This window comes from Canis lupus, chromosome 5, assembly GCF_011100685.1.
Source record: "Canis lupus familiaris isolate Mischka breed German Shepherd chromosome 5, alternate assembly UU_Cfam_GSD_1.0, whole genome shotgun sequence".
Lineage (NCBI taxonomy): Eukaryota > Metazoa > Chordata > Mammalia > Carnivora > Canidae > Canis > Canis lupus.
The window spans coordinates 15,428,704-15,444,860 of NC_049226.1; the positions used below are offsets into that span (position 1 = coordinate 15,428,704).

Genomic DNA, 16,157 nt, shown 5'->3' on the forward strand with positions numbered 1-16,157 from the left:
ATAAGTTAAAGGACTATTTTTTTCCTTTCTTTCTCCCTCTCTTTTTTATTTCTTCCCTAATGGCCTCTCCAAAGGTACCAGGAGCTAACACCCCCACCAGTGGTGAAAACAAGTAGGACTTGCATTTGGGATCCTAGGGGGGCATTGAGTCAAAGGTGGGAGGATGTGAGGAACCAGCCTCTGAGGGCCTCCCAGAAAAGAGGCACAGCAACTCTTTCAACCAAATACACTTTATTATTTTCTCTCTCAGCTGTCAAGGAGCCTAGCACATTTGTAAGAATGCAAATGATCATCCAGGGGCCTGCTGGCAGAGGGTGGCTCTGGGCCAAGGTCATGGATGGGGCAGGACCTCTACCAGAGTTACCTAGTCCATCCCCACAGAGGGTCACCAAAGAGAGAGCTGGAAAAACGGAAAGGTAGGTGGGATAGTAAGGGATGGGGGCAGGTTCTGTCCGGGAGGAGGGGTACGGAAGGGAGCAAGGATACCTCTGAAGGGTAGGAAGGAATTGGTGATGGTGGGGGCGTCAGGGTAACAGAAATAAATACCCCGACCAGAGGGCAGTCTGGCTGGTGGGGGGGCGGTGAGTGGCCATGATGAGGAGGTGATATTGCAGGACCAAGTGCCAGCAGAGAAGGCGGATTGGAGGGAGCTGGGGATAAGGCTGCAGGCTGGGAGTTAGTTCTCCAGAAGGCAGAGGAACAATTCTCTTCTGGGGTTCAAGATTTACCCAGGGTACTGGGAGTAGCAGGACCTGGAGACACCAAGACCTGGGCCCTGGGGAGGCCGTGTCCTCAGGAGCCGTCAGATGCCTCTCTGATTCAGGCCAGAATACAGGTCCTGCTGGCCTTTCCGGATGGGCTGTGGGTGGAATAGAGAGGTCGTGGTCAACAGGACAGGAGGAAGTAGCTCCCCCCAGAAAAAAGGGGCCACTGAAGCTCTAGCTTTAGTGCAATGGAAAGGACCGCAGACTAGTAGTCAAGAAGCTGGCTCGCATTCTCACCTGGCACCCACTGGCAACAGACTTGCCCCTGACACCTTCTGGGAGCCTCAGCCTTCCCATCTCAAAAATGGGCATCTAAAGACTCATCTCTCAGGGCATTTGCCAGGATTAAATGAAGTCACTTATATGAAGGTGAATACCATGTGTGTGGCTGGTGCTCAGTAAATAGTTGTGGAGTTTGTTTAGGTGTGAGCATCCCGATATTTAACAATTGGTAGTGCACACACACCAGCCAACCGAAATAGTCCTGGTGGTTGGTTCTCTCTGAGGCCAGGCATTAACTCTTTAGTTGTCAAATGGAAAAGCAGTCTAGTGGGGGAGAGGCTGCGATGTCTGGCAGCCTGTGTGTTGGGAGAGGGGAGCTGGAAGCTTGGGGCTATTTACCAACGAAATACTTTAATATTTCAACAACCAGCGTGGTCGTACCCATGCATGCTGTTGGAAACTAGTCCTGAATGTATCGTGTTAGAAGGTGCGGATATGGTATTCCCCATGTTGTATCCCAGCTAACGACTAAGCCGCAGAAAGAGGAGGGTCACCCCACCCCCAACCCCCATGCCATAGTCGTAGAAGCCACACAGCCTTGGAAATGGCCCTGTTCTGAAGGAGGAGAAGGTGGGCATGGGGCAGGTTGTCTGGGAGCCCTGCGTGAGGGGCATCAAAGTGTCCAGCAAGCCAGATGGACAGTCCCACCTCTCCTCTTCTCTAGACAGATCCCCTCCCCGACTCTATCCCTTCTTACCTCGTAGTCTGGATTGGGAACAGGTGGTGGCTTCTCCTTGTTTTGTCCTGCAGAGGAGGGAAGGGAAAGGATTAGTTCCCATGTGGAAAACTCATCTTGTGGCAATGAGACCCAGATCCCGGATGGCAACCTCCTTCATTCTCTCCTCTGGCCCTCTCCTTTTTTTATCTTGGGTCCTCTGCCTCCTGTTTCCTTTTCCTTTCATCCCATCTCTAATGACCTCCATACTCTTCTCATCATTTTATGACTTCCCTCAGTGCAAAGTCCTTCCATGTGTCCTTTTCTATGGGGAAGGGAAAGAAAAAGGCAGGAGCTAATAATATCCCAAAGTCTCTCTCCCCACAGATTGGGGGCGTGTGCAGAATCTGGCTACTCTAGAACACTCACAGCCATCCTGTTAATAAATTTTTTTTTGTATTTCTCTAGGGTAGGAAAGAGAGAAGCAATCTGAGATGTGAAACCGTCTGTCCAGATGTTGGCCACACAGTGAATGTTCTATAGAAGTTGTCTTGACCTAGCTGTGGACTTGCCACCCATCCTGGCCCAGGCTGGACGTCCCCATTGGTGAGACTCTTCCAACTTAACTCCATGGTCTTACCCCTGGGCCTGCTGCCGGCACCTGTTCCTCTCATCACAGGCTTGGCATTGGCCTTTCTAGTCTTGCTCCAGTAATACACCATCAGCAGCAACCCCAGAGTAAGGCAGATGTCAGCTACAATGATTGTGACCACTGCCATCAGATTCACCTCTATGCAGTTTGCACACACTGTGGGGGACAGAGATAGGGGAGAGGAAGAGAAGTTACTGAGAAAAGAAGATGCAAGTACAGTAGAACCAGCAAGGACTAAATAAAGGTGATTCTCCCCTTACTACTCACATGCTTGCCATGACCAGAGCCGGGCCTTTCAGTGTTTTTAACAATAAGCAAAGAGTGAAGGTTATAGGTAGAGGCTCTGCAGTCAGACAGTCCTGGGTTCAAGTCCCAGCTCCTTTCCTTTGCTCACTAGCTGTGAGAATTATAAGAAGTGTTTTCAACTCACAAAGCCTCTGTTTCCTCTTGTGTAAAATGGGAATAAAATAATACCTAACTCATGTGGTTGTTGAAAGGATTATATGAAAAAAATCCCTGGCAAATGTTTGGTATGGTGCTTGAAACTTAGTAAGTACTCAGTAAATGTTAGCTACCATTATTATGCCTTAGTTTATGATACTTTATTATAGCAGCTCTACAAACCCTTCTGAAGAATTGATCTCTGGATAAGGCATCAGATAAACCCATATCTATGCCAGAATTCTGGATTTGATAAAATGCAAACAACTCCATCCTGTCTCTTGGGAAGTTGTTAATTTTAGATCTAGTGCTGACCCAGGCAACCCCCTATTCGTGTTTAATCCATATTTCAGAAAACACTGATGCCCTATGGCCCCTGAGAGTCTCAGGATTGAGTGTAAGAGAAGCACAAAATGCCAGGGGACTGCGAGGTGAGTTTGGGGAAATAATTGAGAGTGCTCTCTTGAAGTGGCCTTTTCTAAAGTGTTCTGTGGTGTTTGCTCTGGAGACCTATATTACCTCTTGCTCTCAGGTAGAGATAGCTCTTCTCCTTTATGGAATCTGCATAGCAGGCATAATAACCACTGTCGTCCACTTCTGAAAACTCCTTCTGAGATAGCTCTCTGTTACTAGCACCTTCCACAAGGTTATCATTTTTTTCCCATTTTATATTATCATATCCAAAAACATCAGGGCATGTCACCACTACCTCGGTTCCAGAGATGGAGACCTTAAACCCTGGAAAACAGGAAAGAAGAGAAGAGAAACTGGAGGGAGAAACCAGCAAGATTTTGGCAAAGGCAAATTAGGAATAAAAGGATCGACCAGATACAGAAGACCACCTGTCATCCAGGTCTTGAATCTTGTCAAAGGGGAACTCTGCTGGCTAGAGGGCATGAAAGAGGGGATCTGAAGGAGAAGGGGAACTGGAGAACCTTTAAGAGTCACCATTAAGGGTGACTTCAGAGTTTAGGCATGGACATGGGGGCTTGGGAAGGGGAGGAAGGAAGTAAAGGAAAGCCTAGAAAAGCCCCTTGGGGAATATTTCCAAAATAAGAGTTGGAAATGTGATGTTGGAAGGACTTCAGTTCTTGAGAGGTTAATCTCTCACAGCCAATTCCTTTTTTTAAAAAATTTTTATTTATTTATGATAGTCACCCAGAGAGAGAGAGAGAGAGAGAGAGAGAGAGGCAGAGGGAGAAGCAGCCTCCATGCAGCGAGCCTGACGTGGGATTCGACCCTGGGTCTCCAGGATCGCGCCCTGGGCCAAAGGCAGGCGCCAAACCGCTGCGCCACCCAGGGATCCCAATTCCTTTTTCTCTATCCACCCCCCCTGCCTCTTCAGGGCATACATGAAAGACAGACAAACTTACGTTTCTCTGGAGATATACTTGTCAAGTCATCTGAACATGAGAAAAGAAAAACACCGTAAGACAGTAACCTTGGCTTAAGTTTAAACTGTAGATAAACATTTTCAAGTGGGACTAGACATTATCTCCAAGAACCCCCAAACAAGGCCCTTCCTTTAGGGAGCCCCAAGCATTGAAGGTGAGGTATTTACATGAGGTATGTTCCTGGATGCAGCTCAGATGCATACCAGCATGTGCCCCTAGATCTAGATCTACTGAAGCTCAGAAAGTCTTAAAACCCTAAAACTGAAAAATTCTAGAAGTCTTCAAGCTCAACTTCCTACATTAGCAAGAACCATATTTTAGATAGACATGAAAGGGTCTTCTTAGAGATAAAGACCTTCACTCGTCTTTGCAAGATCTTGGACCCATTGATGCTTGGGCTTACCTATTTTTCACCATTCAGAAGTTCTCTCATAATGCATGGAATCCCTCATAATGGAGACCAAACATCCTTCTTATCTTAGACCATGTTTCTTTTATTGCCCTTAAATTATGTACAGGACCGTATTCCTTTTTTTTATTTATTTATTTTTTTTCCTTTTTTTTTTTTAATCTTATTTATTTATTCACAAAAGGCAGAGAAAAAGAGGCAGAGACACAGGCAGAGGGAGAAGCAGGCTCTCTGTGACGAGCCTGATGTAGGACTTGATCCCAGGATCCTGAGATCACGACTCGAGCCAAAGGCAGACGCTCAACCACTGAGCCACCCAGGTGTCCCAGGACTGTATTCCTTTATTTTTATTTTTTATTTTTTGGACTGTATTCCTTTAAAGGGAATGGTTCTTCCAATAAAAAGTGGCTTTATCGTCTGCCTTTGGTCATGATACCAGGATCCTGGGATTGAGCCCCACCTCAGGCTCTCTGCTCATCATGGAGTTTACTTCTCCCTCTCTGTCTATCCCTCCTCCCGCTCATGCTCTCTCTCTCTTAAATAAATAAATAATATCTTTTTTAAAAAGTGGCTTTATGTTGAACCATCTCTTGAGTATAATCAATTCTCAATTATTTTTCTTAGAGGGAATCACTATTGGTATGGACAACTGAAATCCACTAATACAATTTGGGGCCTGGGCACATTCCCCACAGCAGGCAGTGTTGTCCTGGGATGTGAGGCTGGGGTGCATCCTTGTTTTCTGGAAGACTTGTGGACAGGACCCAGGGTGGCACTAAGTTATGCTCAAGCCTGAATGTGGCAATTGGAAGACAGGAGAGGTGGTGATGCTCAGAGGCAGCTCTCTCTCTATTGGGAGCTTTTTTGCTACAGTATGCTGTTGGGGACAGAACATTGGACTGAATTAGAAGTCCTGTGTTTGAATCCCACATCTGCTTTAGGCTGTGTGACTGAAGACAAGTCATTGAATTTTTCTGAGCCTCAGTTTATTCATCTGGGAAATGGAGATAAAACACCTACCTCACAGGTATTTGTGAGTATTAAATGGGTTACACTGGTAAAAATGCATGGTACAAGGGGCACCTGGGTGGCTCAGTCAGTTTTAGGTGTCTGTCTTCAGTTCAGGTCATGGTCCTGGAGTCCTGGGATTGCCCCAGTTGGGCTCCCTGCTCAGTGGGGAGTCTGCTTTTCCTTCTCCCTCTGCTGCTCCCCCTGCTTGTGCACTTACTCTCTCTCTTTCTTTAATGGATGAATAAAATCTTTTTTTAAAAAATGAATGGTACATAGCAGATGCTTAAGAAAAATGTTAGTTACTTTCTTCCTTTCCTTCTTGCGGTCCTGCTAAGATGAAGAACAGAACTGAGTTCTGACCCAGTTGTTCGGGCAACTCTCCGGCTGACATCATACAGGATGATAAACAAGTCATTCTTCAATTTATCTATCTGCTAATAATTGGGAGTTGAATAGAATGACATAGATGGTTGAAATTATTTTGAGTTAGAAATAATTTTTCAATACTGCTATTTATTAGCAATGTTAAATAAGCTAGAAATTATAAATAAAACAGCTTAAAAGCAAGTAGACATTTCATTCTGTTGGTATGTTTGTTTGAAAAAGAAATGTAAAGAATGTAAAGAAAATTGTTCATGAGTTTTATTGGCACAGATACGGTAGCAGAGCTTAGACTTATGTATGTAACTCCAAAAAGGACCTAGCATCATAGGCTAGACATCTGTGCCTAGAAATTGTTTGAATGCTCACAAAGATTTGGTGCATATCCAGAAACAAAGTTTCATGATAGTTAAGAAAATGAGTTTCAGTATCAGTTAAATCTGCATTTATATTTATCTTGGTGTTTGGACTATTTATTTTCTAAACTTTGGTTTCATTATCAGTAGAATAGAGATGTTAGGAGAATTAAATGAGAAGTTCAGGTAAAATATTTAGGGCAATATCTAGAACACACATGTTCACTAAACATTAATACTTATTATTTAGTCTGTATGCTTCCCATATAATAATGACAACTAAAATTCACTCATTGCATCTATATGTCAGATGATGTTCTAAGCGAATTACTTATTCCGTCCTTATAACAACATTACAAGCTAGGTATCTTTATTATTTTCATTTTATACATGATAATGCTATAGCACAGAAGAGTGAAGCAAACTATTCAGGCACTCGTCAAATAAGAAATCAACCAAGGATTCAAATACGGCAATCTAGCTTCTTTTTTCTTTTTCTAAAGATTTTATTTATTTATTTGAGAGAGAGAGTGAGCAAAAGAGAGAACATGAGCAGAGAGAGGGGGAGAAGCAGACTCCCCTACTGAGTAGGGAGCCCAACGAGGGGCTCGATCCCAGGACCTTCACCTCATGGCTTGAGGTGAAGGCAGACACTTAACTGACCGAGCCATTCAGGCACCCCAGCCATCTAGCTTCTTAACCTCACACTACACAGCCTTAACTCCTCTGCCTAAAATATTCTTCCTAAAATACAAATTCATCTTTATTATTATCATTATTACTATTACTCTTATTATTTTTAGAGAGCTAGAACTTGTGATCTGGAAGGGGCAGAGGGATAAGGAGAGAGAATCGTAAGCAGGCTCCATGCTTAGCACGGAGCCTGATATGGGGCTGTATCTCATGACCATGACATCATGACCCGAGCCAAAATCAAGAGTCAGATGCTTAATTGACTGAGCCAGCCTGGTACCCCAAAGCTCATCCTTTAAAACTCAGCTCAGGAATCACCTCTGGGGAGGCTTCCCCAACTATCTTCTGTACAGTTGGCCACTATTATTTTTGTATTTCATTTTAGCCTGTACTTACCATAGCACAGCACATAACATACTGTATTGTCAGTTATTTTTCACACACAAGACCATCAGCTTCTTAAAGAGAGGGAATTAGTGATCACTTACTGATTCAAAAAATACCTACTATGTGCCAGGCACTGGGCCAGGTAAGTAAGACACCATCTGTGCTTTCCATGAACTTAGGATTTACACAAAAACTCAGTGACGGCTCCCACCCCATGTATATTCTTCTCAATGCATTCTCAGGGATACGTGACAGCAACAGACATTGGCACATCTACAGATCCTACAGACAGAAAATTGTATTTTTCTTATGGTGGTTCTGGCTCTCAGTGTTTATTACTATGACTGTCCTCAATACCATTTGGTTCCACATTTGAAAAGAGGTGGTGTAGAATGAAAATCCTCTTACCAGAAGCTTTGAAATCCTCTGAAAAGGAAATGATAAGCAACTATTAGTTACGCTTGTATCAGCTACTAAGAACAGACCTAGTCCCCTGGGTTAGGACCTTCTGAAACTAATGTAACATTGTATATCAACTCTTGTCAAATAAAAATAGAAAAAGAAAAAGGAAAAAAACCCTGCACCATGGAACTGCGTCAATGTTTATGACTGGTGAAATGATTATGGACAAGTTTATATTTATCTTTCAAATTTTCTACCGTATTAAATGTAATTTTCTGGGGTAACTGGCTGGCTCGGTTGATGGAACGTGTGACTCTTGACCTTGGGGTTTTAAGTTTGAGCCCCACATTAGGTATGGAGATTTCTTAAAAAATAAAAAAATAAAATGTCATTTTCTATATGTGCTGCTGAAGCAAGCACTAAAATGTCATTTTCTAAATTAGAAAAAAGGAAAAAATGATTGGATCTTCAAATTCCTCATGGCTGCATAGGAAAATCTGTTTGGGGCCCTATATCTTACGTTAAACAGCCGACGGCAATTTACAAAAATGGATCTTAAGTAGTAATTTTGCAATGTCAATTATTATATCATACACCTTAAACTTACATAGTGTTATACATCAATTATATCTCAAAGCTAGAGAAAAAAGAAAAGAAGATATGGATTGCACATAAATCAATGATAAAGAATAATCAACTCTAAATGACAGTAGCACGCAGAAGAGATTAATTACTCTGAAGCATATTCAGTAATTTTGACATATTCCGTCTGTCAGTAAAGTAATAATAAAGCATGCTGTATGGTAAAAAGGGGGAAAAAGGATTCTAAAAATATTGCAAATGATTCAGTGTCATGGAATATAAGCAGGCACAGCACAGTGGCCATCTTTAGACACAAAATTGGTTCACTAAGCTCAGAGGAGCTGATTGAATAGAAAGGGTTCCAATTGGGATGCTCCTGACTCCACTGCTATGATCAGGACATAAGTCCAGGCCAGGCATACTCACATGTGTGTGTGTGCACGTGAATGCACATGCACACACATATTCAGGGTATTTGGACATGTGACTCAAGATGTGCACCCAAATGATGCCCCAGAGGCTTATTCACCACATCCCCGTGCATATGTTCATGCCCTCTACAAAATCCCACATCAAATATGAAATTCAAACAAATGAAAACTTTTGGCACATTCAACTTAACAGTCTCAATTTTTTCTTTTGAAAATGGTTTGGACTCATATTTCCTGTGCTCTCTGTTGCTTTCCTCTTCTTGGCCGGAACTATCGCTAGATTGATCAGAAAAAGGCCAAGGAGAAGGTGGTAGAAACTCCTTTAATGGGTCTCTGTGGAAGTTTTGTGTGTGTGTGTGTTGTTGGCAGGGGTGTCTAGAGAAAACTTCACTCATAAAAACAAAGAATGCAGGGTTGATTTAATAACAAGGAAAGAGAGCATATCTTACTTACCGTCCTGCCCCCAAGCACCAACTAGAAAATAAATACAAAAAAAAAAGTTAGTAAATGTTGTGGGTCCCTGAAATTCCAAGCAGAAAAAGTGACGTGGTCTGATCTGATCATTTCTGAACATGCGAAGTCTTTCCCAACCACCCCAGGGTCACACTCATCCCTGTCCCCCAGGTAAGTGATGCATACTGTTGGGTATAGACCAGGGGTTCCTGGTCAATTTGGGTGACACAAAGCAAAGAAGCATTTGGCATTAAATATGAACACTCAATATTTGACAAACAGGAGTTACAAAAAGTTGAGTCTACTTTTTGGGCCACTGGAGAAATAGCAAAACAATTTTTGTAGCCAAGCTTCCATTTTAAAAATCAAACTGAGGAAAAAAAACAAGCTCTTCGTTAGGTACAAATGTTGACTTTCTTGTTCCATCTCTCGCTATGGCTTGTCTGATTGTTCAGTTTTTCCATTGTTTTCTGCTTGCTACAGAGGTGGAGATATTTGAAACTCCCATTACTCACCATTTAAGAGCCTGTGTGTTGAAGAGCCTGGTCACACTTCCACTGGGTTCCTCACTCAGCAATAACTTGGATTCATTATGATGACTAGTTTCCCTGATGTTGCCTGAAAGTTTTCCATAAACCTGGAACTCCCTTTTTACCATTAGTCTCTACATGGAGTGAGACCCTTCCACCTGCCTCGTGCTCATCCATTTCCAGAGCGGACTGGGCACAGTCCCTCGTGATGCCAAATCTTTAGGGGTGCTTGAGTCTTTCTCTCTCTTTCTCCCTTCCCCCCTGACCTGGGAAAGATTAGTTTATATCATAAGCCTCTAAGAAAATGCCTAACCCCTCCTTGCAGGAGCCACACCCTGCCCCTTGACACTCAAAATGTGTTCCTTGGACCAGTTGCAGACTTAGAAGCCCAAGAGTTTATTAGAAATGAAGAATTGCAATCCCCATTCCAATCCTACTGAAGCAGATGCTGCAGAATCCCAGGTGATGTGTGTGAGCATTCAAGCCTGAGAAACTCAACAGTGAAGCAGGAAATGGAGACATGATGGTTGTGGCTCTGAGTTCGGAGCCCCAGCTATGTTAGCATTTTCTAGGTCTCTGAACTAAAACCATCGTGAGCCATTTTATACCAAGCAGCCATGAAGTGCATAGGCCTTGTAGACAGACCGTCCTATTCCCCAGGTCGGCTTTAGCACTTACTATCTGTGTGACTTTAAACAAGTTATTTAATATCTTTGCATATCAGTTTCTTTGTCTGTAAAATAGGGGATATAACTTTTACCTTCCAAGATGGAGGTAAGAATTAAATTATTTGACACACATAAAGAATTTCTTCTTTCTTTTTTTTTTTGAATTTTTTCTTTATACAGTTTCTGACTCTTAATAAATGGCAACTTGTTAAAAAAAATCTTATCTCCTATGAGATGTGGAATTGCTTTTGGTTATTTATCAACTTATATTCTCCCTTGCTTCAAAAAGGACTAAATTAATGGAAAGCTCTTAGTCTACAGAAAGGGGCTGGAAGTTACTGTGTGCCTATTGTTTCAGAGGTCAACCCTGTTTTACCCTGCACCGTTTGGGTTCAACTATCTGCTCTCCTCATGATAAGGAATGGAGATAAGCTCTTCTAATATCTTTTGTGTTAGTTTTTAAAGGCTGGGTTGTTCACTGATGACCGAGCTTGTTTTTGGAGGCAGAGAGACTTCTCTGCTCTGCAAAGCTATGATCTTAAATGCTTTTCTTTGGCTGTTCCCTGAATAGTTTCCTGTACAACCGGAGCAAATCTTTCTCCATACCCTGCAGTCTTAGATCTTTGCCCTGATGTAGGACAAAATGTTCCTTACATCGTCTGGTAAATGAGGCTCCTTGGTAACACTAGGCCTCCCCATAGTCTGGAGAAATACCACCTTTTCTCATTTTACCCTACTTACCTGATAAGAGACAGAGTCCCAGAATTCTCCAGAGGTTCCTCGACTGCATCCTTCTCTCACTGGATGCACCCTTATTCTACCCAAAATGGCGGAGGCGGGTGGCTTATTACTTCTGAAAAAGAAACCAGAGGACTTTCTCAAAACCCCTGCTGAAGGTGAAGACCCTGAGGTCATTGTTCTCAACGCCAGGTTGAAAAAGGGGACCCGTTAGAGGGAGACTCACCATTTTCCGAAGTAGGCACCTAAGGCTGGGAGGTGAGGCGAGTTTCTGAACCCCACACAGGAAGTGTGGAGGGGCCTCTGGGTCTGTCAGGGTACTGCGTCACTTGAAAACGTTCAAGGCAGGGGCAGCCACCTGGGTTGGCTGGGGAGAGATGGGCCCCATATCCTCCCATAGCACAAGCAAGGGGGCTGTGGCAAAACCTGAAGGGAAGATGAGAAGTACCTGCAATTTAACTGTTCAGGGGACCTTGTACAATAATAACACCATGTTGGGTCTCCTTTCTCAAACGCCCCCTCTCTCCAAATAAGCTATGACAAGGAAGGGAGCACTGAATATTTGCTCTTTTTTTTTTTTTAAGATTCAATTTTATTTATTTATTTGAGACAGTGAGAGAGTGCAAGAGGGAGGGGGGAGGGAGAGAGGGAGACCCAGGCTCCCAGCTGAGCAGGGAGGCAGCTGCCAGGGGTCTCCAACCCAGGATGCCAGGATCATGACCTGAGCCCAAGGCAAATGCTTAATGGACTGAGCCACCCAGGCACCCCTAAAGATCGTATTTTTAAGTAATCTCTATACCCAGTGTGGGGCTCAAACATACAACCCTGAGATCAAGAGTTGCATGCTCCATGGATGGAGCCAGCCAGGTGCCGCCCTTGCTTTCTTTATGGTATGCCTGTTGTGGACTAGTGAGGGGCAGACATCTCATTAACAAAGCCTCTTGGCTTGAAAATACATGTCGGCTTAAAGCCATGAGATGAGATCCTCCTATTTTTTTGCCTTTATTATTTTACAAAAAATATATATATTTACAAAAATATTTTAAAATATTTTTAAAATATAAAAGAGGTAGAGGGTGACAGTCTTAAAATCTGCTGATGTGAATGTATATTGATACAAACCTTTTTTTATTTTTAAGACACATTAGTCAAATGCTTACTATATGCCAGGCACTGTGCTCAGGGCTTTGCCAACATACCTCATATAATCTTCAAAATAACCATTCAAGGTAGGTATTATTTTTATCCCCATCTTATACCGGAGAAAACTGGAGTTCAGACAGGTTACCTAACTTGTTGGGTACAGAATTGAGACTCTAGAAAGCATTTTGGCAAAACTCAGTAAATATATGATATATACTATGCTGTAGTTGTGCTCTGGGTAGTAGTAATGACAGATATAGCAAGACAGCCCTTGAGGACATCCCTTGTGGATGATTTCAGGAGACTGATACTAAGAAAGAGGGTGTATAGGTGCTATGAGAATGTTAAAGGTGGGAGCGATATAATCTGAGGGGCAGTGAAGGTCTTCCTGAGAAAGTGACATCCTGGTGGAAATCTGATGGATGGAATAGGAGTGAACCAGGTAGAGGGGAGGATGGCTAAAATAGTCCAGACAGAGCAGGGATGTTTGAAGCCTGGGATAGGAACAGAGGCCCATTTGAGAAACCAGAAATCCAGAAGGCAGCTAGCTGAGAGAGTGAGGGTAGGAAACTAAGCAGAGACCAGACAGGGAGGGATTTATAAGCCATATGAACAATTCTCAAGGATTATTCTAAATGCAATGGGAAGCAATGGAAATATTTAAAACAGGAGAGCGACAGTATCAAATTCTCTAAAAAAGTTTAAGAGAAAAGAGGTTTTAATGAGAATTAATACCTGTGTGTTAAAAAGAAGGACAAGCACAGAAGGGTATGTAACAATAGTCTCCTGCCCCACCTTGCCTCAGCCCTATTCCTCTCTCTAGAGAAAACCACTTTTAAATATGTGAACTGGTTTCTTCTGGGGGTTACCTTCTTTTTTTTTTTTGTCTTTGTTTTTTTGGGGTTACCCTCTTATCTCTGAATGGGTGCTGTCATCATTTGGGTTCTCTGGGAAACAAACTTCGAGATTTGTTTGCAGAAGGCCCAACAAGGGGGTGTAGGAACAGCATGGAAAAGAAGGAAGCAGGATTAGGGGTTGTGGGGGAAGTGAATTAAGGGTAGCAAGAGAGAGCTTGGCCAATCCCACGGGGAATTCTCAGGCTGGGTGAACCTCTCAGGACGGTCCTGAATGGAGGTAACTGGCACATCATCTAGCCTTGGATGTGAACTGTTCCCAGAAAGGGGGTAAGGACTTGGGCAAGGCAGCTGCTTCTGCTGAGAACAATGCCTGTGAAAGAGCTCAGCTGAGAGCTGCCAGGGAACAAAACACCCCAGCAGTGGTGAGCAGTCTTCAAGGGGACACCTGGGCAGCACCATGTGGCACCCATGCTATTCACTCCTTGCTCCTCGGGTCCACTTGCTGTATAATCATTTCAGCCTTATCCTTTTTTTTTTTTAAGATTTATTTATTTATTCATGATAGAGAGAGAGAGAGACAGGCAATGGGAGAAGCAGGCTCCAGGCAAGGAGCCCGATGCGGGACTTGATCCCGGGACTCCAGGATCGTGCCCTGGGCCAAAGGCAGGCGCCAAACCACTGAGCCACCCAGAGATCCCCTTTTTCAGCCTACCCTTAAACAGCTTGGATCCTGCTTGATCTCTTCCCAGAGACCAAGGACCTGCTCGATCTCTTCCCAGAGAAGTTTGTAAATGGAAAGTTAATGGGGCTTGTTATGGTCCCACTATAGAGAGGTTCTGGAGCTCCACCCGGCAGTCATCTCCCTCCTTTGTTACCCATTCTGGATTGCTCCCAGCCTCAGCTAGCGCTTCTGCTAGGGGAAGACATAGGTTGAGGAGTCTGAGCTCCAAGAGTCTGGTCTCATGGCCTTTTTAGGCTGTGAACCCTTGGGTTTCGGATGCAATCTTTCTGCTTTCTGAAGCCCTGACTCCTCCTGATGCTAAGGAGAGATTTCTTCTGCTGGGACAGTGAGTCTTTTTTTTTTTTTTTTTTTTTTTTTAAAGTAAGCTCTATGCTTAGCGTGGAGCTTGGACTCACAACCCCGAGATCAACAGTCACATGCTTTGACTGAGCCAGTCAAGTGCCTTGAATGAATTTAAAATTTTATTTATTTATTTATTTATTTATTTATTTATTTATTTATTTATTAATTATTTAGTCTCCAGGTCTCTTGGCCATGGTAGAGAGCAGGTGTAGCTTAGTTTACTAGGTGTGTGTGTGTGTGTGTGTGTCCTGCGGTAGAAGCATTCTGCTTCTGGAAACCGTGACCTCTAGAAACTCAGAGTCTAGACGTATGAGAACAGGAATTTCCTGAATGATTCACTGACAGTAATGATAAGCATGGATACTCCCACTTCCATCCCTTAGTTCCTGGATGCATGTATTTTACCTCTTGGGGACACAGTACCATATTATTGTCATTGACATAAAATGTATAATACCACATGCTGAAGGCTAGTGCCCCAGGCTGCAGGGTGTCATCTCTGAGTTGATACCTTAGCTATGTTTTCAAAGGGCTTTTCCATTGATCCATCAGATGGCGGCTTCAGGATGGTGTGGCATACGATAGTACCAGTGGATCCCCAGGTCATATGTCCAGATACTTTTGTTATAAAGTGGGTCCCGTGATCCCTAGTGATTCTACGCAGGATCTAATGCTGATGGACCAGACAGTATGTGAACTCTTGGAGAGTAGGCTTTGCAGACAAAAAAGTCAAAGCCACACCCAGAATATTTATCAATTCCTAAGAAATGAATCAAGCCCTTTCCATGTTTGGTTTGGAGGGAACCCAATGTAATTAACATGCCAAGAAGTGGCTGATTGATTTCCTCTAGGGATGGTCCCAAATCGGAGTCTCAGCATTGGGCTGTTTGCAGCAACCGTAGCCTTGGTTGGCAGCAATCAGTCTTGATGAGTGGGAGCCCACACTGTTGTACCCAGGTATAGCCTCCACCACTGCTGCCATAGCTACTACATTTATAACCTTTTTGTGATGGCCAAGTAGAGAGACTAGTTGACCCTAGCTGGCTTAGTCATTTTCTTTCACTTTGTGTTGTAGTGTCTCTTCCATGACGGATGTTCTCTCGTGGGTGTTCTATGATACAAAGACCTTCGCATTTTCTGATTCCCATAGGTCCATACACACACCTCTTCTGCATACTTCCCTGCCCCCAAGCTTCTAATCTTACTTATTCGAGGCTCCTGATCGAAAAATTAAGCCATTTACCACTGTCTGTGAATCTCTACTCTAACACCAGGCTATTTCTTTTTTCCACACGAAGTGGATGACCATGTACAGTGCCAGAAGTTCTGCTTTTTGGGAGGATTTCCCCTCACTACTGTCTCTCAAGGCCACTTCTGAGTGGGCATTCAGGGCTGCAACAATTCATTTGGGCTTGCAGTGCCATATTGAGCTGACGCCTGCCCTACTTTTAGCTGTTTCCCTTGTGCCATTGGAATTCCACAGTATAGAGATTACCTGAAATCTTTAACCTCTTCACACAATGCTTTTCCCCATACCTCCTATCTTGCAGAAAGCTTGGCTCCTCTTCTCCCTCCCTCTTCAAGACACTTCTTTTTTTTTTAAGACACTTCTTTTATTATTTTTTTAATTGGAGTTCAATTTTCCAACATATAGCATATCACCCAGTGCTCATCCCGTCAAGTGCCCCCCTCAGTGCCTGTCACCCAGTCACCCCCACCCCCTGCCCACCTCCCTTTCCACCACCCCTTGTTCATTTCCCAGAGTTAGGAGTCTCTCATGTTCTGTCATCCTCACTGATATTTTCATTCTTTTTCTCTCCTTTCCTCTTTTTTCCCTTTCACTA

At 43.4% G+C, this 16,157-nt stretch overlaps 1 protein-coding gene across 2 annotated transcripts; it reads right to left on the bottom strand.

The window, feature by feature from the left end:
* Positions 1-212: 212 nt before the first annotated feature.
* Positions 213-11,611, bottom strand: CD3E (CD3e molecule). 2 transcript variants are annotated; one of them, XM_038536000.1, is made up of 9 exons: positions 11,456-11,611; positions 11,233-11,344; positions 9,294-9,314; positions 7,834-7,851; positions 4,168-4,197; positions 3,314-3,532; positions 2,342-2,509; positions 1,744-1,790; positions 213-859 (listed from the first exon to the last, which is right to left on the bottom strand). In XM_038536000.1, the coding sequence occupies exons 2-9, from the start codon at positions 11,279-11,281 to the stop codon at positions 803-805; spliced, it is 609 nt and encodes a 202-aa protein (XP_038391928.1). In that variant the 5' UTR covers positions 11,282-11,344; positions 11,456-11,611; the 3' UTR covers positions 213-802. The 2 variants fall into 2 exon arrangements, with proteins under 2 accessions (XP_038391928.1, XP_038391929.1); XM_038536001.1 differs by lacking the exon at positions 7,834-7,851.
* Positions 11,612-16,157: the final 4,546 nt, after the last annotated feature.